At 47.3% G+C, this 24,735-nt stretch overlaps 1 protein-coding gene across 4 annotated transcripts in view; it reads right to left on the bottom strand.

Moving 5' to 3' along the window:
- Window positions 1-24,735, bottom strand: part of PDCD11 (programmed cell death 11) — a 618,996-nt gene that overhangs the window by 514,780 nt on the left and 79,481 nt on the right. For 2 of the 4 annotated variants that reach the window (XM_085606675.1, XM_085606665.1), the window contains exons 7-9: window positions 15,191-15,375; window positions 13,641-13,745; window positions 6,146-6,352 (exon numbers count right to left, since the gene is read on the bottom strand). In XM_085606675.1, the coding sequence (XP_085462801.1) occupies window positions 6,146-6,352; window positions 13,641-13,745; window positions 15,191-15,375 (497 nt within the window). The remainder of the gene's footprint in view (window positions 1-6,145; window positions 6,353-13,640; window positions 13,746-15,190; window positions 15,376-24,735) is intronic. The other 2 variants (XM_085606679.1, XM_085606671.1) reach the window with 1 other exon arrangement.

Genomic DNA, 24,735 nt, shown 5'->3' with positions numbered 1-24,735 from the left:
ACCTAGACAAAGTTTGTGAGCACTTTCAATGAACTGGATAAGAACCATTCTTCCCTTCACAAGATCTTTAACTGAAGTGTTTTTGGCAGAGTTGGTTGTGGGAGGGACGCTTGACTGGCCACAGTTTTCAAAATGCCTCATAGAGAACTTAGTTTGAAAGTCATCTCATTCTTCCCATCACAAGGCAGATCAGAATGTGGTCACAGCTTTACAGGAGAAGCCAGAGATATGAAAAAGAGTACCAGAGCATACACAGATGAGCAAGATTGTTCGTTGTACAGTTCAACTGGGTGAGGAGAGTAAGGCCGTTTGCTCAGAACTGGCATGCATGATGGGTGGGTTTTGTGGACTGTACAGGGGTGTCAATGAAATTCTATGAAATGCAGAGCCAACTTCAACTTCCTTACCCCATTGTTTTTTCCCCCAAAAAGTGGATAGTTTTATAGATGGAGAAATCCACAAATGGTGGAGGAAAAACACTGTCATCCCAACAACAGTACAACATACTAGCTTGCATAGCAATATCAATATGGTTGAGGGCGAGGGTTGTGAGGATAATCATTTACCACGTTTCAATTACCTATTAGGAAATTGTTAGCTATAAGAACACTGAATGCAGGTTAAGTTTTCCTGGGGCAGTTAGCTAGGAATGGAGGCCTACTGGCCTACTTTATTCAGGCCATTTTCCCTGGCCTTCTACATTACGGGAGCTGATAGAGGTTGAAGGGCCAACACTTGTGCAAGGAGTCTCTAACACTGAGGTGATCAAACTCTCACAGGAGGCAAACAGGAAATTCACTGTGGCTCACTATGCAGATATGGCATGAAAGGTCAATTGTTGGTCTCCTCCAGACATCTTTACAGAGATAGATGCCAGCAGATGCCGATGGGTAACCAGATATGGCGACATAACCGCAAGAGGAAAAATGTGAAACAATGAGATACCTTTACACACCAATCGCTGAGAACTCCTAGCATGGTCCTTTGTAATCAAAGTATCGACCAGAGACAAAATCAAATATTATATACTCTTACTGATAGAGAACAAAATGGTTACTTACCAGTAGGATTAGTTTTGCAGCTTCAAGAATGTTCTGGAATTACATGCTATGCATTATTCCGCCATCTAGTGGTTTGGTCTGGAAACTTTCTTGTTTTTCTTTTCTTTTTTGTGGGCGTCATCGACCACCGTTGTGTGGCGTCAGACAGTGCCCAAGAATTTCCTGTGCACTGTCCCCATCTTCGGATTCTTTTTTCTCTTTGTTGTTTTTTTCTCTTTTGTTCCACTTGGTTGGGGGGGGGGGGGGGGGAGGCTTGTAAATTCAGAAAATTCTTCAAGCTGCAAAACTACTCCTACTGGTAAGTAACCATTTCGTACTGCAGTATGAATCCTTTTCTGGATTAGATTATATAGTGGTATCCCTTCCCTTGGGTTGGTTGGGTTGAAATGGGGATATATTTGCAGACTGGTGTTGTAGTACCTTCTGTCTCACCTGTGCTTCCTTGTTCATTTGAATGACAACACAATGTTTTGAGCAGGTGCGTGGCGATGCCCATGTAGCTGCTGCGCTAATTTTGTGAATGGGGACGTTCCCTAGGAATGTCAGTGTTGTGCCTTTTTACTAGTTGAATGTGCTCTGGGGTGCATGGGTAGAGTCATCCATGCCCTGGAGTAGGATGTTTGTATTGTTTCCACTATCCATCTTGTGATTGTTCCTTTAGTTACTGATGATCCCTTGCTTGTTTTTGCGAATAAGACAAATACCTGGTGTCCCTTACAAAACTCCTTTGTTTCCTGCAGAGAGTACATTAAAGCTCTTCTCACATCCAGTGTGTAAAGGGCTCTTTCAGTTTGTGTCTTTGGCTCTTTGAAGAAATGTGGTAGCTGTATGCTTTGGTTGACATGAATCTGGGTTACCAACTTATATAGGAAATGTGGATTGGTTTTGGAGGACTACCTTGTCCGTGTGGATTTGTAGGTATAGTTCCTATATCGTCAACTCTTGTAGCTCACTGAATCTACGTAGCATTGTGATTGCAATCAGAAAGGCTGTTTTTAGAGTGAGTGATTTTAAATCTAATTTGTGCATAGGCTCAAAGGGTTCTGTCATTAACTGTGTCCGCACGGTGTTCAAGTTCCACAATGGTGCTGGAACTTAACTTGGCGGTGCAGCTCTCTATAGGAAGCTGGCTCTTTACGTGATATATCAAAGAATGTATATACTGTGTAAAGAGTCTAGGGGTTCCCCTGTGAGTGGACAGGGGCTTGCTATGGCAATCCTAAATTGCTCTGTTAGGGGGTAGTGTGCTCGAGCAGCCGTAGACTTAACACAGAAGTGTAAGACATCTGAAAACATACACAACAGTCAATAAATGAGACACATGACTCAAAAAGGAGATCCACACCAATTTAAAAAGTAGCAAGTATCTTTATATATGTTTAGGCATCAGAAGAAAATCGTTCCGGTAAGTAAGTTTCTAAATAGGAATATTTTTCAGTTCAAAAACTCTACAGTGCAATTTCTGTTTGTTAACCTATGTGAGGAAAATCATATGCGGGTTATCAGTACTTGTCAGTGACTTATGGGACCCATCTCTAAGAGTTAATGTGAGTGGTGGGCAGCGTCCAAGGCAGCCCGAGCAGAACACCACCAGCAGCACTGGGGCGGCCAGGTGCAGAGGTGCCAAACAATGTTGGGTGCTCAATGCTATCCAGCTGAGAATGGTCGCCGTAGAAAGAGGCTGCAGGAGGGGATGGGGGAACAAGCCCGGTGAAACGAACGACTGACCTCAGTTCTTGCGACATTGGGGGAACGTGGGGACACCTTTGGTCCTCTTCTCCTCGGGACAGGTCTTTGGGGTGTTGGGTTTCTCCTCCTCGTCGCTGGATATGCCTAAATCCTTGAGCGATACCTACGTTTTATGAGTGCTGGCCATGGTGCAGTGCTTTAGTCTCTGTCGACATCGTACCCGGAGTGTCTTCGGTACAAACTCTGCACAGGCCTCGCAATCTACGTCCTTGTTGTCCTTCTGTAGACAAAGGTGGCAGACTTTGAGAGGGTCTCTTTGTGCAAATTTGCAGTGGCAGTTGGGGCAGAATTTAAAACGGGTGTTTTCTATGACCCTTATCTGTCTCTCCCTTCTTCATTCTCAGACCACGTGGTTCTTACCGCTGGACTCAAGAAGGATCCCTTTCTCCGATAGTCAATTTTCTTGTGGTCTTTGGCGATTGTCAATTTTCTGACTTCTGCACTTCTTTTTCCCCAAATATGTTTCACAGTGCTTTCAGACCCAACGATGGAAAAAAGAATCTGAAGATGGTGATTACGCACAGGAACCAGAGTGCAGGCCCAAGTCAGGAGACCGAAGGCGAAGCAGAATATAGTTGAGTTTGGAAATTACAGGTGTTGTTCCCTGTTGTCCTGGAGTTGTCATGACACTTTCCAACCCTCTTCACTCAATTGCATTAGATTCTAGCTGCATCCACTAGAGCTAGGAGGACAGTTCAGACTAATGGCCTAGAAGATTATAGGGGATGCTGGAAAGTCCCAGTTTTTTGGATGAAGCTACTTTCGATCTCTAGTAGACCTGATTGGTTAACACCACCAGAACATACATTTCAGCCTGCTCTAGGTAGTCCAGTTTGTGTCTCACAAGGATTTCAATCCTATGCAATAAATATAATTAATGTATTGAATTTTTTGTCCTCCTTAGCAGAAGAGAGTCTAGTCTATTGACTAATAGTTGAAAACACGGAGATTGCCACTTGTAGGGTTTTACTTAGCTGATCAGTAATAAAAAGCAGGAAAGAAAAGCATACTCCTCTCCTTTGTGTCCTTAATAGAGTTGAAAACTTTCAGTCACGAAAGCTAAGAAATCTTATATTATAAATTCATACGTTTAGTATTTTGGTGAAAGTTTGGGCATCCCTGTATGTAACTTGGGGGCTCTTTACATTTTCAAGTAGCATCATACACTCAAGAGCATGGAATCAATTGGCTGCAACCCCCACCATTCTGAACTTTCTCCATTTGTGAAATGATTTGTCATTGTGGAACGATGGACTTACTATTGTTTGGAGATGCTTCTCTACAGACTTTCCATGACAGATGAACAGCAATGAATTATTCTCTGAGATAGTTCCACATATCTTATGACCTAGCTGTGAGGCGTTACCATAATCCTGAATGCTCCAGGCTAAACTAGCAAAGCTTCAATGCAGTTGGGCGCACTTTCTGATTATCAAGCAATTAAGTGCATTGGTTTAGCAACATCTACTTACATTTCTAAATGATATGGACCAGTAATGCAACACTTTTTCACACAAAGTGTCTGAATGTTACTGTTTTTTTCTTCTTTAATTAACGTGTGTGTTTTGTCACGTAAGATTAGACTTATTAATTTTAAGACCTTTGAGAACTAGACTAGCATATTATGAAGTAAAACCAAGAAGCTTTGGAGGGAATTCTCTCTTCTTAGCAACCCTGTAACTTCATGTGGGAGAACACACTCGAACTATAAGAAGCGTAGTGATAAGTACATCAATAAAAAGGTACTGACATTCCCAGATACCTTTCCTTGAGTTCCAATACTCATCCCACAGTCCAGAATACCCCTTTGTACCTCACCAGGATACTAGTCTGTGCTACTTTGTAATAAAATTCAAGCCGTTAGCTGAAATAAGAGAATATTTAATGTGGTGTATCAGGATCACTAGGCATGTGTATTATCAAGCCGTATATTTTGCATGTTCAGAAAATATAATAAACCTAGAAGAAGAAACATTTTCAGGACTACAAATGATTACTAATTAAATATTCATCCAAACGACTACATATTGAGTTAACTGTTACCCAAGCATTTGTGTATCTGGTACACCCAGAAAGGCATAAAGCATCAGGTATTAGGGATTTAGAATCCCGGTTATATAAAATATTATTTTGGTTCAAATGCGGAATCCTGTGAATGCTGTGATCAGCCAAATGATGGAAACTGAAAATGAAATATTGCTTTTCTCCCTATCATCCAGGGAGCACTAAAGGGCATATAAGGAGCTACCGTGGACTCTAGCCCCAGATGCAGTTTGCTGTATCTATATATCATGCTGGAGGAGTCCAGAAATGTGCCAGATAATTTATGAGAGGCCAGGTGAGAGGAAGTTTTTGTTTAGTAATGTTCAGGAAGTACATGTGAATTCTAAGAGGACCAGGGTGGCTGTTGGTGACATCTCACCTTCAGGTATGCCTATTATGTACAAAGAACAACAACCAATACCACTAATTTAAGTGCTTAAACAGACAAAGGTAAAAGAAGTTATATAAACAAAGTACTAAATATGAGTGATGTCCTACTTTCTGCCTTTGCTTGGCTCACTATCACAGTACTAGCATTTCCCTACAGATTAATGGTGGCCACTAGCACCTGCTAAACAAATCCATCAAGAAACAAACCACTATTATGTTGAGACTGACCAGGTACAAACACCCAAAATGCACATATTTCCAAGCAGAGCTGCAAGTTTGCACTTCCTTCCTGAAAAATTATTTGAAGCTAAAAAGTAACCTACCACCTCACGAAACAGAAAATTAAGACTGTTGGGTTGAAACAAGGAAAGTGCAAACCACTCAAAAAAGAAAAGAAGAACATATAGTAATTGGTACTCAGGAGTCCAATACGCCTTTAAAATCAAGAGAAAGTCAGCACAGAAACTGGGAATACTGAAGAAGCAATGTAAGGATGTACCCACACAGGGAAGATATTCTGAGAATATGGCCTCGCATTTTTAAACTTACAAAAGCAATCTGGTTCTTGCCATTTAATGCCATTAATACAAAGAGTTGTGAGCAGGATACAACAGAATGACAGTCCGTAAAACATTTAAATACTAAAAGCAAAACAAATTATCTTACAAAAACTAAATCAATATTGATCGCTGAACTAACTGTAAAAGCAGTAAGTAAGATGAAAAAAGCGCATATAGGCAAGTAATATTATAAACTGAAATTCACGCTGGAGTGGTTCGCTTAAGAGAGATTCTGCTACTCCAAACTACTAGACCTCCCACGTAACAGAAATAAAAGCACAAGAGAGCATTTATTTCAGGTGCATGCAATATTGGGCGGTCACAAGTTAAAAGTATACTTACATGTGCAAATGCCAAAATCCCACCATCCAACTCAAAAAGGGCCCCAGATTTCTTGTGGAAGTATTTCACCGGACAGTGCTCCACCACATCGCCAATTCGTTCACTAGAAAGTTGTCGCAAAGAGTTCCCAGGCTGCAGGAATGGCTGGCGTAGGGTCAATCCAATGACCTTGGTCTCTGGGTGGACGTAAATAATGCATGCTTTTACCTGAGAAGAGAAAACCCAATGCATCAGTTGTCAGCATTCTTAAATGTGGTTTGGGACTTATGGTGGCAAAATCTGTCTCTCGTAGAAGGCACCATTTCAGGGGGTACTTCATATGGAGTAGTTTCTTTTCTGTAACTCCAGTTCTGTAGAAGGGGTATCTCTGTGATAGTCATAATCTAGTGAAAATAGTCCCGCCCATGTGCGGGGACCCCGGAGCAATAAAAAATAATCTCTTAAGGTGTCAAATCATGCAGACCTGCATCCACCTTTAAGAGAGAATTTAATTTAAAGACAGATAATGCAGCCTATACCCACAGGTTACACTGTCCAGTACTTCAACTAGAATTCCACCAACATCCACAAACAGCACTGCCTGTCCAGCTTTTCTCCACAAGGGAAAAAACACCCTGCCTCTCCCAGCAAAAGCCTCTGGAATGATAGAGAGGAAGGAATGGACAAACAAGCCCCATAGGCTGCCATTATGTGGCTCAGAACAGGATACTGTGCCTTTAAGAAAACTTTCCAGAACTTTCCCAGTATCCCAGAATGCACAGCAGGTCCCTTTTACTTTCAGTTCTTTTTGAAGGCGTAGCACGCCAGACCTGTAGCATTCCTTACATGAATATTCATCTCTCCACCGGGGAGGAGGGCGGGCGCTAATGACTATCAGAGAGATACCCCTACTACAGAACTGGAGTTATAGAAAAGAAACTACTCCTTCTGTAGTAGGGGATCTCTGTGTATAGTCATAATCTAGTGAATAGAATGGCAAGCCCATCCCCACACAACAACGGCGGTGGAGAACACCCAAGACAATACCACTACTGTGCGAACAAATTTCGCAGCGAAGCCTGCCCAACCTGAGCATCTGCCCTGGCATCCGTGTCCAGACAGTAATGCGCAGCAAAGGTATGGACCGACTTCCAAGTGGCCGCCTTGCAGATTTCCGCAATCGGAACATTACGCAGCAAAGCCGTCGTGGCAGCTTTGCCCCTGGTGGAATGAGCCTTAGGTTTACCCCCTAAGGTCTTATTAGCCTTTTGATAACACAATTGTATGCAGGACACAATCCACCGAGAAATGGACTGCTTAGAGGTCGCGAGACCGGTCCTGACTGATCCATAATTAAGAAACAATTGGTCTGACCTACGAATATCCTCGGTCTTATCCAGATAAAATTTCAACACCCTCCGCACATCCAGGGAATGGAGAGACCTTTCCGCTGGCGAAGAGGGATTCTGAAAGAACGTAGGTAAAGTTATGGTCTGGTTGACATGAAAATCAGAGATAACCTTGGGAAGAAATTTAGGGTGAGTACGCATCACAACCTTAGCAGCATGAAATACAGTATAAGGTTCTTGACAACATAATGCCTGAAGTTCACTCACCCTACGGGCCGATTTAATGGCCACTAGGAACGCCGCCTTCCAGGATAGGTGCTGCAATGAAGCCTTGTGAATGGGTTCAAAAGGCTCCTTCATCAGTCTGGACAGCACCACATTCAAGTCCCAGGAAGGCGAGGGAAGTCTGACAGGAGGAAACACTTTCTTCAAGCCTTCCAAAAAATCCTTGACCACAGGGATCTGAAAGAAGGAAGTCTGTGAAGGGCATTTCCTGTAAGCAGTCAAAGCAGCCAGATGAACCTTAATGGAATGGAAATTAAGGCCAGACTGCGCCAAATGCAAAAGGTACGGAAGGATGACATCTTCCTTACATGTCGTAGGATCAAAGTTCTTGGACTTACACCAGATACAGAACCTCTTCCACTTATATGCATAGGACGTCCTAGTGGAAGGCCGTTTAGACTCCTTCAGTATGTCCATACAATCTTCTGGTAGATTCAGATGGCCATATTGCACTATTTGAGGAGCCATGCCGCCAAACTCAAAGACGAGAGGTTGGGGTGCACCATCCGCCCCCCGAACTTCGTGAGAAGGTCCGGCCTGCATCGCAACCGTATGTGAGGAAGGAGAGACCGGTGAAGTAGGTCCGTGAACCACCACTGTCTGGGCCATTCCGGGGCGATCAGGATCATCCGCGCCCTGGACTGGGACAGCTTGATGAGCACTGCCGGAATCAGGGGAATGGATGGAAAAGCGTACAGAAAGCTGTTCGACCAATCGATCCATAACGCATTGCCCAGCGTCCCCCGCTGGTAGTACCTGGATGTGAAGTCTCGGCATTTGCTGTTTTCGGCGGTGGCGAACAGATCTACTTCTCCTAGTACTTCGTCGTTTATGACCCATTTGTGGTTTTCCTGAATCAGCCTGCTCAGTGCGTCCGCCTGAGCATTCTGTACCCCTTGCAGATGCGTGGCCGTAATCGTCAGTCCTCGGGCCAGAAGCCAGTGCCAGATCGCCTGCGCCTCCTGCGACAGAGTGCGCGATCTCGACCCCCCTGCTTGTTGAGGTAATACATAGTGGTTGTATTGTCCGTCTGCATCAGCAGCGAGTTGGTCTGGAAGGACGGAAGGAAGGCCTTCAGTGCCAGGAAGACAGCTCTGAGTTCCAGGAAATTGATGTGGTACGTCGATTCCAACGGGGACCACTTTCCTTGAATCTGCAAGTCCCCGGAATGCGCTCCCCAGCCTTGGAGACGCATCCGTCACGACACTCTTCGTGGGAATGTCCTTGTGGAAGGGAAGCCCCCTGAGGAGGTTTTCCGCCGAACACCACCACTTCAGAGACTGAAGAGCATGTAGAGACAGCCGTATCTTGTCGTCCCAAGAACCTGTCTTCTGATCCCACTGATCCTCCAAGCACTCCTGCAGTGGTCTCATGTGCAGCCGCGCGTGAGGCGTGAGGAAGATACAGGAGGCCATCGATCCCAGCAGCGAAGACACCTTCCTCACTGTCGTCGATGGAGCAGTCCTGAGGTCCTGAGCCTTCCGAAGGAGTGATAACCGTCTCTCCTCCGAAGGAGACACGCTTGCTGACCGCGTATCGATGGAGGCTCCCAGGTACTGTATGCACTGGACCGGAGTCGGGACCGATTTGGACATGTTGACGTGTAACCCCAGCTTGTGCAAGAGAGCGCACGTCCACCGGAAGTGTTCTTGCGCTTCCGAGAAGGATGAGCCCTTGTCCAGATACGGGTAGACAAACACCTTGTTCCTCCGCAGGTGTGCCGCCACCACCGCCATGCACTTCGAAAAGGTCCTGGGCGCAGACTTTAGCCCGAATGGCAGTACTGTGTATTAATAGTGATTGGCGCCGACTTGGAATCGCAGGAACTTCCTGTGCTTCCGTGCGATGGGCACATGGAAGTACGCATCCTGTAGATCTATGGCACAGAGCCAGTCTCCCCATTGCAGCTGAGGGTAAATCTGATGCAACGATAGCATGCGAAACTTCTCTCTGCGAATCCATTTGTTTGCCTGTCGCAAATCCAGAATGGGCCTGAACTCGTTCTTGTCCTTCTTGCGAACGAGGAAGAACCGAGAGTACAGACCTCTTCCCCTTTGAGACAGAGGTACCTCTTCTACCGCCTTTTTTCTCAACAAGATGTCTGCCTCCGCCTGGAGCTCTCGCAGCTGAAACTGAGAGCTTACCGGCGGAATTGCTGGAGGCGGGCTGATAAACCGAAGACTGTATCCATTGCAAACAATATTCAGCACCCACTTGTCCTGAGTAATTTTTCTCTACTCTGCCGGAAGCAATTGAATGCTTCCCCCCCACTGGAGTGGGTAACGGTTGAGGAGGAAGTAGTCGCTCAGGGCCGAGACCCGGCCGGGCCCTTGGTAGTGGTAGCAGCCTGCTGGCCTCCTCTACCCCTCTGGCGTTTCTGGAAGGGCTTCCGGAACTGCTGCTGTTGGTGCTGCTGCTGTCCCGAACCCTGCCCACGGCCTCTGCCCGTAGACCCGAACCGCCTCTGGAACAGGCGCTTCTTCTTCTCGGCCTTCTCCAACCCGACAGCCATCAGGGTCTCCGCCTCCGCCTTCATGCGGGCCATCTCATCATCCGCATGTTTTGCAAACAGGGTTTCCCCCGAGAAGGGCAGATTGGCTACTCTGTGCTGAGCCTCTGGCTTGAGCGACGTCAGGCGCAACCAAGAGTGACGCCTTTGATGGACACCATGACAGTAAGAGTGCGCCGCCAACAAGGAGACATCCGCTGCCGCACTGATGACCTGGTTCGAAACCAGCATGCCCTCTCGCACCGTTTCCAGGAAGTCCTCCTTCCTGTCCCGGGGCAGCAGGTCCGCATACTGTTGGAGGGACTCCCACAGGGCCCGGTCGTAACGTCCCAACAGCGCCCCCGCACTTGCCCCCTTCATGGTGGTAGACGCGGTCCCACACACCTTCCTGCCCGCCGAGTCCAGCCAGCGGCTTTCCTTGTCAGGCGGGACCGTCGATGAAGGTGCAGTCGCATGCTGTTTCCTCGCTGCCGTCACGATGACAGAGTCCGGCTTCGGGTCCATCCGTAAAAAAGCAGGGTCCGAGTCCGGGGCCCGATACTTTTTCATGAGCCGTGAGGGAGCGGATTCGTCACCGCGGGGTGAGGAACAACTCCAACCCGGGTTCCACCAGTCCCGGCACTAGAGGTAGCAGGGGGCGAGACAGGTGTTTTTTGTGTAGAGTCTCGAATATCACGGACGTCGTGGGTGTCGGTACCGTCACCGTGATGCCCAACTTGGCTGCCCCCCGCAGCAGCACCTCCTGGAAGGAGACCAGATCATCCACCGGAGACACCCTAGTCCCCGGTGAGTCCGACAGCGTCGGTGAGAAATCCCTGGCCGAGGACCTTGTGCGCGACCTGGACCTGTGCCTCCTATGGCGTCGTCCCGATGTAGACTACGACGACCGACCACGACTCCGCGACCTTCTCCTCCTGAAGGAGCGGAAGCGCGACCTCCTCGGCTTTGGCCTGTCCGCCGGTCTAGCCGGGCCCGGCGACCGCGGGTGTCGCGGCCTTGGCGTCCCCTGCGGTGGAGTCGGATACCTGGGCAGGGAGACCGCCCGTGGCGGAACCGCCGGTGGCCCCAACGGCGTGCGAGGCGGTATAGGCGGCGGTGGAGGCGGTGACACCGGCGGCAGTGGTGGAGGCGGTGGTGGTGTTGGCGGTGGTGGTGGTGATGGAGGAGGAGTCGGTGGCGGAGGCGGTGTTGGCAGAGGCGGAGGAGGAGGCGGTGTATACACCACGGAGTACATTGATCCCGGCGACTCCGTTCCTCTCTTACTCCTTGCGTCAGGGCTCCCCCTGCGCCGTCTCGATGACTACCTCCTCGACGTCGACCTCCTCGACTTCGACCTCCTCGACGGCGATCTCCTCGACGGCGATCTCCTCGACGGTGACCTTCGCGACGTCGATCTCCTCGACGGCGATCTTCGCGACGTCGATCTCCTCCGTGACGTCGATCTCCGTGACGTCTTCTTTCGTGACGTCGATCTCCTTGACGGCGATCGACGCCGGGTGTCGGCTGGCTCGCGACGTCGAGGAGCCCCTCGACGGCGACCTTCTTCTCTTCGCCGACGGCGATCGGCGACCTCTCCTCGACGGCGAGCGCCACGCCGGGTCCGATCCGGATGCTGATGGCTTGATGGCTTGATGGCGAAGTCGACGGCGTCGTCGCAGACGATGCCGATGTCGACGGCCGTCTGTTCAGCTCCTTCGACGCCGCTTCTCCCCAGAGCCCTGGGGAGATGGCGAACAGACTGTAGTCATCCCCCTCGACGCCGCCGTAGACGCCCTCGACGGGGAGTGGGGACGCTTGCTGGTCTTCCTGCCCCTGGGGAGCCCCCCAGAGGCCTCAGCATGGGCAGAATCAGCCCCTCCAGACCCACCTCGTGCCTTCAGTCTTCTGTCCTCCAGGACCTGGAGCCTGATTTTCATCCTCTCTCTCAGGGTCCTGGCTGAAAAAGAGCGGCAAATCTCACACTCCTCCGGCACGTGGGACTGGGGAAGGCAGACGATGCACACCCTGTGTGGGTCTGACTTAGCCTTTTTCCTTTCACAATCCGGACACTTGTCAAACAAGCCAGGCATGCTGACAACACCAAAAGGAAAGGACTTTACTAACTACTATTACTTGAAAAGTAACCAATAAACCCTTGAAAAGGGAGAGCTCAATGCTCCAGGGTCCTGCTAGCAGGAGCCGGAAAAAAGAACTGAAAGTAAAAGGGACCTGCTGTGCATTCTGGGATACTGGGAAAGTTCTGGAACGTTTTCTTAAAGGCACAGTATCCTGTTCTGAGCCACATAATGGCAGCCTATGGGGCTTGTCTGTCCATTCCTTCCTCTCTATCATTCCAGAGGCTTTTGCTGGGAGAGGCAGGGTGTTTTTTCCCTTGTGGAGAAAACCTGGACAGGCAGTGCTGTTTGTGGATGTTGGTGGAATTCTAGTTGAAGTACTGGACAGTGTAGCCTGTGGGTATAGGCTGCATTATCTGTCTTTAAATTAAATTCTCTCTTAAAGGTGGATGCAGGTCTGCATGATTTGACACCTTAAGAGATTATTGTTTATTGCTCCGGGGTCCCCGCACATGGGCGGGACTATTTTCACTAGATTATGACTATCACAGAGATACCCCTTCTACAGAATTAAATATATCACTTTTTTTTATTTTTTAGACAGAGCCTCTTGTACAAAATGTGTTAGCATTTGAAAACCCTCTCATTCGGTAAATCAGATGGTTTGCGAATTCTAAAACCCTTTTTTAAATGGTCTAAACCCATTTTACGATTCAAAAGTAATTTCCCGAATTGTTAGATGGGTTTAAGAAACCACTATGGATCGCTATTTGGATTGGGCGTATTGAGATAGAATGGGCTGCATATAATAATAATAATAATTTGTTTTTAAAAAGATGGCTATCTTAAAACCAATTAGACACTGTGGTCTTCTGACTCCGTCAGGTCAACATCCCTATGATTGTGGCCCATCATAGTGGACTGCAGCTCACAACCTACCTCAGGAATATCGATGAGGTATGACGAATTGAGACCCACTACGATCTTGCATTTTAGAATCGACTCCTTAGTACATAGGTCAGTTTGCAAAATACCAATCCATTCGGTGGAAGTAGATGTTCAAATCGTGACCACTTTTACCGAATCTATTTTAGTGCATTCAAAAAAAGACATTGCAAATAGCGAATCGTTAAGTGCCACAATTTACGATTTCCTATTTCAAATCTTTGTACATGAGGACCTTAATAAAAGAATTGCTGATATGAAAGAAACTAATTATTGAACTGTTAATCCTTTCAAGAAATAGGATAAGCAATGTTATAAACTAGATTAAATAAAGGTTTGCTGATTTGTCACAGCAAGTCACTTTCCTCACTCACCATTTGATCCTTCTGGTATGCACTGGATTTCTGCGGATCCAAGTGCAGAAAGTCAACAGTTCCAATGAAAGACAGGAAGGATAGAGTCACTCCCTCAGGGGCCACCTAAAACATATATGAAAATCATCTTAGGGAAGAAATATTAGCTTGCCATCACAAGTGAAATCTTTTTTAAAAAACTTGATTACATTTTTGATTACTCAACAAACATTCTCGTAGTTAGGTACTAAATGCACAGCTACGCACATTTGTGGCGCTCACAACTGGGGAATAATTTACAAACAAGTTATATATAACAATGCATGCTCACCATGTTATTAAGGATGGTCTCATTCAAACTACTTATAACAGCAGGCAATTTTTCCAGCCCACATTGCCCAATACATTTACTGTTAACTATTGCTAACTCACCAGTAGTGTCACTATATATTTAGCAGGTACATGATCCAGCGACTTCTATATGCTGTGGTTTGATCAATAATCAGCTAGGAATGAGAACCTGCAATGGTAGGGTTAGAAGTATGCATTCCCACATGTGTCGCGATGCAAAGCATTATAGGGGTATACAGCCGTCGGCATCTGTGAAGGCAGCCAGGACTTACATCAATTAGTCTGCAAAGTGTTTTACACTTTTTATGGACCCCCCTCAATCCCTCAGCTCATATGGCAGCCCCCTTGACCATAGCCCAGCTCTTCACCTCTTTTCCACCTACTGCTGGGTGGTCCCTTCTGGTGACTGCCAATGTCGTGCTATGAATTTGCGGACAATGACCAGGCCAAGACAAAACACAAATGACATTTTGACCATACAAAGATATACACACACTGCCAATAAGCAATTTAGGCATTGCTTCTAAAATATAGGACTCACTTTGAAAAAAGTTGTACAATATTTAATTAGAGGATGACAAAGTCAAATAAGGAAGCTTTGTACAGTGTAATTCATCGTTCAGATCTCCAAAAAGGAAAAACAAGATGATCAAGTTAAAAGGCTGGTGCTCAGTGCAAACCTCTTGGAGACTTGCAACTTATGAAACTCTTATTGCAAGCACTTTGTTTAGCCCATGACCAAGAACTCTGGTCTTCAGAACTGATGAGGAAATATACTGCTTCAAAAGAAGGTAGCAAAGTACCCTGGAATTTAGAAGGACACCCCCTCGCACTTTCCATGGGAGCCCTCATGCGTCGGCAATAGACTTCAGCCACTGCACGGACTCATTGAAATAAGTTCATGGTTAGTTTACATTGCCTTGTGTTAATGAGGAAGTGGGGCCTGATACGTAGATGGATTAATCTGACCACAGAAAAATACAGTGCATCTGTAATGACATTTCAGATGCGAATCGATTTGTGGGATATTGATTAGACAATGAGCCACAGTATGCAATTAGAATCGTGGTGCATCAAAACATATTTCAGATCCCACGTTCTTAGGCGTAATCCAGCAATAACCAGAAACAAAGATGGCAACTAAAAACAAGGATAAAAACGGAATTATTAATGTTCAGTTTTAAAATTGTTTTCTACAAACCATTAACAGAAACAGTTACCTTTTGGATTTTGCTTTTGACAACCAGCCCTGGCAATAGGTTCTGCAGAGTCCACTTCTGTTCCGTGGTTGCTAGAGCTGCCATCACATCTGACTGATTGACAGACAGACAGACAATCCTCCCACTGTCCTTTACTTCATCTATCAAACAATTCAGATACTGTCCAATTTTCAGCTCACTTCCTACTAAAAAAATTAATAGATACAATGTAACATCCATTTCACCAGCAAATAATCATATTCGTTTGGTGGCAAAGTTGCATTTTGTCCTATACAAAGAGGAGCCAAGGATCAAAAGAATGCAAACTTACAATACGAAATTTCATTCACCTTCTCATGAGGAAACTTTTTAAAAGTAGAACTGATTAGCGATTTAAATTAAGGTGATGGAATACATGCATGAATACGACTTCCAGACAGAAGGAACTTTGGTAAGCATGCGTAGTGAACACACTATTTATGTACAATCGTGGATAAAATGTTTTGGCCTCTTACAACGCTCATGAAATATTATGTACACTGGAAATGGTGAAGAGCAGGGGATACATTTGGGCTGCATTCTGTCCAATGATAACATAATTTTACCATACCTCTGCTGCACACAAAATGTGCAAGTTGCATTCACATTAGTATTCAATACAGAACCAAACCATTGACCATACCTGGATGCCATTGTCAACACTTCAAAAGGTACAGATTTTTATCCTGACATTACCCTGTCACACACTCATCCATCAGTGGCATGCTTGGAGGGAAAAGAGTTGATCTGAAGGCATGACAGAAGAATCAAGGGAATGGCATAACCGAGTTTGCCAGGCCAGAGTAAATTATTCACCCTTAGCACTTGTGTTCTTCCAATCAGACATCATACAAAATATATATATATATATATATATATATATATATATATATATATATATATATATATATATATATATATATATATATATATATATATATATATATATATATATATATATATATATATGAAAAAAGTACACATTTTCACTGGTTAAACCAAATGTGAAAATAGAGGCCTGTGCATCAACATCAAAGCAAAGAAATACACTGGCACAATTTTAGAGTGGTATATTGACGAACCAGAAGTGAAACTGAGTTTAGTGGAGTGATTACAATGTGAATTAAAAGATGCCTTTTGATGGGGGACCTATACCTTGCAGAGCTGTTCATGACAAGAGAGGAAGCAGATATTGCCTTTCACCTAGGTGCGGGACAGTTCCCACAGTACGCTAAGATTTCAGCGGTAGCCAGGGAACTGTGACCGTCATTCCCACAGGGGCCGCAGGTCACATCAGTATTACAGCAGGTAACTACCTTGGCGGGAGGGCGTAGGCTGGTCTCGCACATATGCAAAGCCCTAAGGGAGGATGTCCCGTCTGCTACCCTTCCACTACACAGGAAGTGGAATGATGCAATGGGTGAGCCCCTTACAGAGACGCAATGGCAGAAAGTGCATGAGGGGGTCATACAGATAAGCTCCAACACACGTTTTAGATTAATTCAATACAATGTGGTACACCAGACATACCTTACTCCCCGAATGCTGCATAAAATATATCCGGAACGGGCAGACGCATGCCCCAGATGTAAATGCTCGGATGCCCATTTTATCCATATGCTTTGAGACTGTCCTGAGCTAGCACACTATTGGGGGGCGGTTATAGACACTCTGCAGACTGTCACGGGATGGGTCATACCAGCCACTAGTAAATGGGTGGTTTTGGGTCTACTACCCACGCCAAAAGCCATGAAGCTCACTAGAAGGTTGATACAGCTGGGTCTCGTATTAGCAAAAAACGAATCGCAATTCATTGGCTGAGTCAAAACTCAACCATGGTCGAGAAGTGGATTAAAGACATTCTGGAGTGGGCAACTGCAGAATCAGTACGAATGAACAAGGTTAGAAGGGATGATAAACTTGAAGAAGATACGAGGGTCTGGCGCCTAATGATCAGAGATTTAACTAAAGATAAAGGTCCCTTAGAAGGGGACACGCTCTCCTCATGCTCCACTCAAGAAGGGACCGGCCCGTTACCTATACCTGAGATCTCTCATACGCGGACGTAGATAATGGAAGTATTTGATAATACAGATGGTTTCCAAGCCCCAGAGTAAATATTACACCCATGACCGCGGGGGAGGTACAGTTTATAGTTATTAATTTCTTAAAACCAGGAAAGAGATGACGATGTTGGAAATGAGGGGACTTTGGTTAGTAATAAGTAAAACATTGTTAATATTCTATGTTGAATGATCATATATTCTGATTGACTGACATCGAGAACAATGTAATTGCTGCAATATGCCTGTTCGGAGAAAGTATTGTTGTCATGAAAATGTCAATAAAAATTAAAAAAAGAATTTAAAAAAAATGTGAATTCAAAGTTCAATATGGAGACCTACACTGTATTAAGTATTGAATATGCTACTTACCAGTATGCATCTGTTCTTGGCATGTAGGGCTGCTGACATTCATATCTGTGCATAGATCGCCGCCTAGTGTTGGGTCCGGATGTTTGCACGTTGTTGTCCTGGAAGAGTCTTCGAAGTATCCTGAGATAGGTGACTCCTCCCCTGGACCATAGTGCGCATGGGCATCCTCTCCATCCTCAGATTGTTTTTCGCCATTGTGGCAGTGATGGAGTAGATACAGAAAGTGATGACCATGCTTACAGTAATTCTGAGAGCTGCAGCTGCTACAGGCGCCGGGGAGGAGGGTGGGCGATATGAATGTCAGCAGCCCTACATGCCAAGAACAGATGCATACTGGTAAGTAGCATATTCAGTTCGAGGCATGTGGGCTGCTGAATTCATATCTGTGCATAGAATACATAGCAGTACCCTCTATTAGCGGCGGCCACCAGTGCCAGCTGCAGCGGTCTGAAAAAGAGTTTTGAGAACAGCCTGTCCTACAGCTGCCTGCTGTTTAGATTGCACATCTACACAATAGTGTTTGGTAAATGTATGTGTAGTGGACCAGGTGGCTGCTCTACATATATCATGTAAAGGAATGTTTCCCAGGAAAGCCATGGAGGCCCCTAACTTACGTGTTGAGTGGGCTCGTGGGGGAATCGTTAATGTGCGTTTAGCCTTTTGACAGCAAATTTGAATACATTTAACGATCCATCTGGCTATACCTGCTTTGGAGATGACGTTACCTTTGTGGTGTGGGGCAAAGGCAACGAAAAGTTGTTTTGTTTTCCTGAAGACTTTAGTCCTGTCTATATAGTACATGAGGGCTCTCTTTACATCCAGTGTATGGAGTGCTCTTTCTGCGACAGTTTGTGGGTTTTGAAAGAAAACGGGCAGTTCAATAGTTTGAGTCATGTGGAACTGCGAGATCACTTTGGACATGAATTTTGGGTTGGTACGTAGTACGACCCTGTTTGCATGAACCTGTATGAATGGCTCTTGAATGGTTAGTGCCTGGAGTTCACTAACTCTCCTCAAAGAAGTGATCGCTACTAGGAAAGCTACTTTCCAGGTGAGGAATTGAATCTCGCATGAGTGTAGAGGTTCAAAGGGTGGACCCATCAGGCGTGTGAGGACCAAGTTGAGGTTCCACATTGGAGCTGGTGGGTGGCTTGGAGGAATTACTCGTTTGAGTCCTTCCAAGAATGCTTTGATGGCAGGCACTCTGAATAGAGAGAGGTGCTGCCTGTTCTGGAGATAGGCTGATATTGCGGTCAAATGGACACGTATTGAGGTGTATGCCAGATTGCATCGGTATAGGTGTAATAGGTAACAAATTATGTTTTGGATGGATGCGTCTAGCGGGTTAATGTCATTGTTATTGCAATAAATAACGAACCTTTTCCATTTGGCTGCATAGCAAGCTCTGGTAGTGGGTCTTCTAGCTTCCTTAATGATGTCCATACAGTCAGGTGGCAGATTCAGGTAGCCAAACTCTAGGACTTCAGGAGCCAGATTGCCAGGTTCAACTGTTGCGGATCTGGGTGCTGAATCTCTCCATGGTTCTGCGTCAAATGCGCGGATTTGATCCGCAGCCTTTGATGCGGCACCACGGAAAGTTCGAGAAAGGTGGTGTACCATGGTTGGCGTGCCCATGTTGGAGCAACCAGGACGAGTGTCAGTGAGTGTTGTCTGAGTTTGCGCGCCACCAGCTGTATCAATGGTGCTGGGGGAAAAGCGTACGCAAATCTGCCGGACCAGTTCATCCATATCGCATTGCCCTGCGACTGCGGATGTGGGAACCTGGCGGCAAAGCTTTGGCATTTTGCGTTTTCGCTTGTGGCGAATAGGTCTATGTCTGGATGACCCCACTGCTGGAAGTACGGTTGGAGTACTGATGGGTGTAACTCCCACTCGTGCATCTGGTGGCTGTGTCTGCTGAGCAGATCCGCCATCTGGTTGTCCTTGCCGGGGAGGTGTTCCGCCATGAGGAACATGTTCCGTTGAATGGCCCACTTCCACATGCTCTGAGCCAGATGAGACAACTGTGGAGAGTGTGTTCCTCCCTGCTTTTGTATGTAGTACATGGCGGTCATGTTGTCCGTCCGGATCAACACGACTTTGTTGCACAAGTGTACTTTGAATGCTTTCATTGCTAGGAAGATTGCCATCAGTTCCAGAAGGTTGATGTGCATTTTCTTTTGTTGTATTGTCCATAGTCCCTGCACTGTGTAATTGAGTACATGAGCTCCCCATCCCTGGAGAGACGCGTCCGCTGTCAGTATTATTTGTGGAACAGGCTCTTGGAACGGTCGGCCCTTGCAAAGGTTTTGTGGATTCCACCAATGCAGAGAGTTGTATGCCCGACCGCTCACCAACACTAGGTCTTTCAGTTGCCCGTGAGCCTGATTCCATTGACGTGCTAAGCACTCCTGAAGCGGGCGCATATGTAGTCTCGCGTGTGGGACTATGAAGATGCAGGAGGCCATCATGCCTATCAACTGCATGAACACTCGCGCAGGAAGGGAGTGTTGTGGTTTGAACTTGGAAATCAGCATTTGTATGCTGTTGATCCTCACTAAATTTGGCTGAGCTGTGGCTGCCAGAGTGTCTATGGTCGCACCTAGGTACTGTTGTACGTGTGCGGGTTGGAGATGTGATTTTGGGTAATTTAGTGAGAACCCCAGACTGTGAAGAAGGTGAATGGTGTGGGACATGTGGCTGGCACATTGCTGGGCTGACTTTGCCTGAACAAGCCAGTCGTCCAGGTAAGGGTAGACGTGAATGTGTTGCCTCCGTAGATGTGCAGCCACAGTAGCTAGGCACTTTGTGAAAACTCTGGGTGCTGTTGTCACGCCGAAGGGGAGAACCTTGAATTGGTAGTGCTGCCCTTGAATAGTGAACCTGAGATATTTTCTGTTTGAGGGGTGAATGGGTACGTGGAAATACGCGTCTTTGAGATCTAGCGTGGCCAGGAAGTCTCCCTGTTTGAGCAGCGGGAGGACTTGTTGTAGGGTGAGCATGTGGAAATGCTCTGAGAGAATGTAGCGGTTGAGGGGTCTCAGGTCTAGTATAGGTCTGAGTGACCCGTCCTTTTTTGGTATCAAGAAGTACAGGGAGTATATCCCCGTGCCTTGCTCGTGGATGGGTACGACCTCTATTGCGCCTTTTTCCAGCATACTTACCACTTCCTGCTGTAAGAGCGCTAAGTGCTCTGAGGACATAGGACGGAGTTTTGGCGGTATTGTGGGTGGAGTGGAGGTTAATTCTAAGCAGTAACCGTGTTTGATAATATCTTTGACCCACCTGTCCGTGGTGATGGAGTTCCACGTGGACAGGAACCTTTGTAGCCTTCCCCCGACAGGTGTTACGTGGTCGGGAGGAAGGGAGAGGGCGTCACTGTTTGTTCTTGGGGGAGGACCTGGTATTGCTGTACCCGCGTCCTCTGCCCTTTGTGCTGGAGCCACGATACCCACCCCGGGTGTTTTTATCGTAGGTACTTTGTGTGTTTCCCTTGTTGTAGGTTTGCTGTGACCCCTGTCCTCTGCCTGCTCCTCTATTTCCGGGGCGACGAAAGGAGCCACTCCGAAAGGTCTGTGTTTGGAGAGCCCCCATGGACTTTGCAGTGTCTGTGTCCTTTTTTATTTTCTCTAGGGTGGCGTCAACTTCTGGCCCGAATAAGTAGTCGGGGTTGACCAGCTGATTGAGAATGTTATTTTGAACCTCAGGTTTGAATCCGGAGATTCGTAACCAGGCGTGTCGTCGTAGCATGACGCTGGTGTTTATTGCTCTGGCAGCTGTATCTGCGGCATCCAGTGCACACTTAATGGATGCGTTTGTGAGGAGTTGTCCCTCCCTGATGAGGATCTCTGCTCCCTCTTTGTATTGGTCAGGGAGATGTTGGAGTAGGGTTTCTAATGTGTCATAGTGTGCGCGATCGTAGCGAGCTAGGAGCGCCTGTGTATTGGCAATACGCCATATGTTAGCTGCCTGGGCTGCAACCCGTTTGCCGGAGGTCTCTAGCACCTTGGACTCCTTGTCCGGGGGAGGAGCATCCCCAGTTGTTTGCGAGTGCGCCCGTTTGCGAGCATTTGCGACTACGATGGAATCCAGAGGCAACTGGCCTCTAATGTATGTAGGGTCCCCAGGCGCCGACCTATATTTTTTGTCGATCCTGGGGTTTATCACTCTTGCCCTGGTGGGTTCTTTGAAAATGTCCTTTGCTGGTTTGAGGACACCTTTCAACATGGGTAGAGTTTTGATATTCCTTTCTGAGGATGCGAAAGTATCCATTAGAATATCGTCCTCGATTGTGTCAGAGTGGAGTTGCACACCATGATTTTCCACAGCACGTTCAATTAGGGCGTTGAATGCGGCAGTGTCCTCTGTGGGAGACGTTTTTGCTCCATAGAGCTGCGTGTCCTGTGTATCCATAGGTGCACCTGTGTCTACAGGGTCATCCCAAGCCTGGTCAGGGTCCTGTTGGCCCTCAGGGTCCATCTCTCTTGGGTAGGGGACGTCGTCACCCATATAGTCCTCCAAAACGTCGGTTTCGGAGTGTGTCGGAGAGAAGGACTGTGGATCTGGGTAGGAGGTATGGAGACGTTCGTAAAGAACTGGTTCCGAATCTGCTGGCAGCTTTTTCTTCAGCGGGATCCGGTAGGAGTCCAAAGCGTGTTCGGAAGATATTCTCCGCTTGTGGAGCATAATTCTGCCGGTGTCGGCATCGATGATGTGGGATGGTGACGTCTCCGTAGGAGAGCTTTCGGCAGGTGTGATCCTAGTTTGGGTGACACGAGTTCTTATTTCAAACATTTTCGGCGCCGTGGATGGCGGCAGGCCAAAAGTGATATGGGGTGTTGCTGGAGAAGCTTTTTGAGCTTTTTTCGGCTCGGGGCCCGACGTGTCCTGGAGGGCTGCCTTTTCTTTGATGCGTTGCAAGGACTCTGCAACTTGTCGCACCTGGAGCGCCGACGGTTGTTTGGCGCCGAGCGGTTCAGTAGAGGCAGGTGTGGGCTTCTTCGGGGCCACGGGGTCATCGAGTCGAGGAGAGGCGGTAGCCGTCGACGGCGTCGATGATTGGGCCTTAGGTGCTGCTTTCGAAGTGGTGTGCGACGCAGCGGCCATTTTGACCTTCGTGGCCGAGCCGATTGTTTCGGTGCCGGGTGCAGAGGCGGTTTGTCGGTACCGATGGCCTTTTTCCGTGTGCCGGCGCCGACGTCTGCTGCTGCGAGTTCGGCACCGAAGTCCTGTTTGGTGCGGTGGGTGCCGACGGGTTTTGCTGGCGTCGAAGGTGTAGTGGGCTTCGATCCGACCAGTACCACTTTCAGTTTCGGTTTCTGTGGAACCGACACGACTTTCGGTTTCGAGGAAGGGAAACCAGCCGGTTTGGGTCCTAATGGCTGTCGCTGAATGTCCGAGGCCGGGCCCGAGGGCGGGGCCGAAGAACTGCGGGATAGGTCTTGGGTAAGGCCCGAAGGCGATCCCTCGACCAGAGCCATAGACTGACGCACTGGGATATCCTCCGTCTGTACGGGTAGGCCTTGCTCGTCACCGGAGCCACTTTCTTCGGCCCCTAAGGCCTCATCGTAGTCTCCTACCTCGGTGTCGTCTTCATGTCTGTGAAAGAGTTGTTCTTCGATGTCTTCCGATCCGGAATCGTGTTCGGAAGCGGGGCTGGAGGGTAGGTTCTCCACGCCTTCCACATCTTCGTCCTCGGCGCTGAAGATGTTGGTCGGGGCCGGTGCCGCTTGCTGCGCTTCAAGTCTCGCCGCTCGTCGATTCCGAAGGGTCTTCTTGGATCGGAATCGGGCACAGGCCATACATGTGGATTCGTCGTGATCCGGTGAAAGGCATTTGTTGCACACCGGGTGGACGTCGACATGGGGATATTTCGCATTGCAAACAGGACACCGCTTGAATGGTGTCCTCGATTCCATCGTTGATGGTGTCGATGGTCGATGCGAAAAAGTTGTTTTAGAAGTTAATAAACTAACAAGTAACTGTCGATACCGATCGGGAACAGTACCGACGCGAACTAAAGGCCTTTTGGCCTGAAAAAAGTTTTTCCTAACTTGAGTCAAGATAAGCACATCCGAACCCAATGGCGGAAAAAAACAATCTGAGGATGGAGAGGATGCCCATGCGCACTATGGTCCAGGGGAGGAGTCACCTATCTCAGGATACTTCGAAGACTCTTCCAGGACAACAACGTGTAAACATCCGGACCCAACACTAGGCGGAGATCTATGCAGAGATATGAATTCAGCAGCCCACATGCCTCGAACAAGGCAACACAAGTGGCCAATAGTGTGGAAGTAAAGTTCAGTAGAATCCAATTGGCCACCTCTGTGCTTGCAAGTTCAGCACAGTAACCCAACCACTATCAGCGATTGTGAGCTCCAAGCAAAACCAGAGACACTGACAATGGTCTTTCTCAAATTCAGAGAAACCGAACTAATAACTCTCACTAGCCCTTGCTAGCCCTACTATGTTTCCCTGTCTGGATGACATCCATGGTAGCAATGTCTGGGCCAACGCGGCCCACATCCCGCTATAGAAAGATATGCTAACAAGAGCAACTATCAGCATTCTGCGCCAGTTGGAAGCTATCGCACACAGAGTATTTGAAACACGAAGGCTAACACCAAGATAGGAAGAGACCTGAGGAAAGCAATAGCGCAGACTAAAGCAATGGAAAATGAAGCAGATGGCCCAAAACAACCGCCTGCACACCTGGCGAATCCCAAATTCGCTGAGCATAGTAGCATGCCTAGAAAGACCACGAGAGGGCAGCCGTCGGTGGCACGGGTGCGGTGGCTCATGCAACAGGTCAGGTTGGGCAGAATGCGGCAGGCACTGGCCAAGTGAAGAGAAAGCCAACTAAGGCACCTGCATCTGCTGGCACAAAGAACACTATTCACAAGTACCTTACAAGAGCAAGGGCAGGCTCGGAAAACGCCTCAGTGGTCAACAATTGGCAGCTAGAGCAAAAAAAAAATGAATCACCCTTTGGAGAAATTAGCTCCATTTTTGAAAAACGTACAATAGCGGAGATGGCGGCAGAGAAGGGTAAATATGTAAAAACAATTCCTTTAACGCAAGTGCACCCTT

The sequence above is a fragment of the Triturus cristatus genome, chromosome 1_2 (genome assembly GCF_964204655.1).
Source record: "Triturus cristatus chromosome 1_2, aTriCri1.1, whole genome shotgun sequence".
In the NCBI taxonomy this organism is placed as follows: domain Eukaryota; kingdom Metazoa; phylum Chordata; class Amphibia; order Caudata; family Salamandridae; genus Triturus; species Triturus cristatus.
The sequence above is the reverse complement of the archived record's forward strand: the minus strand, read 5'-3'. Positions and strand labels throughout refer to the sequence as shown.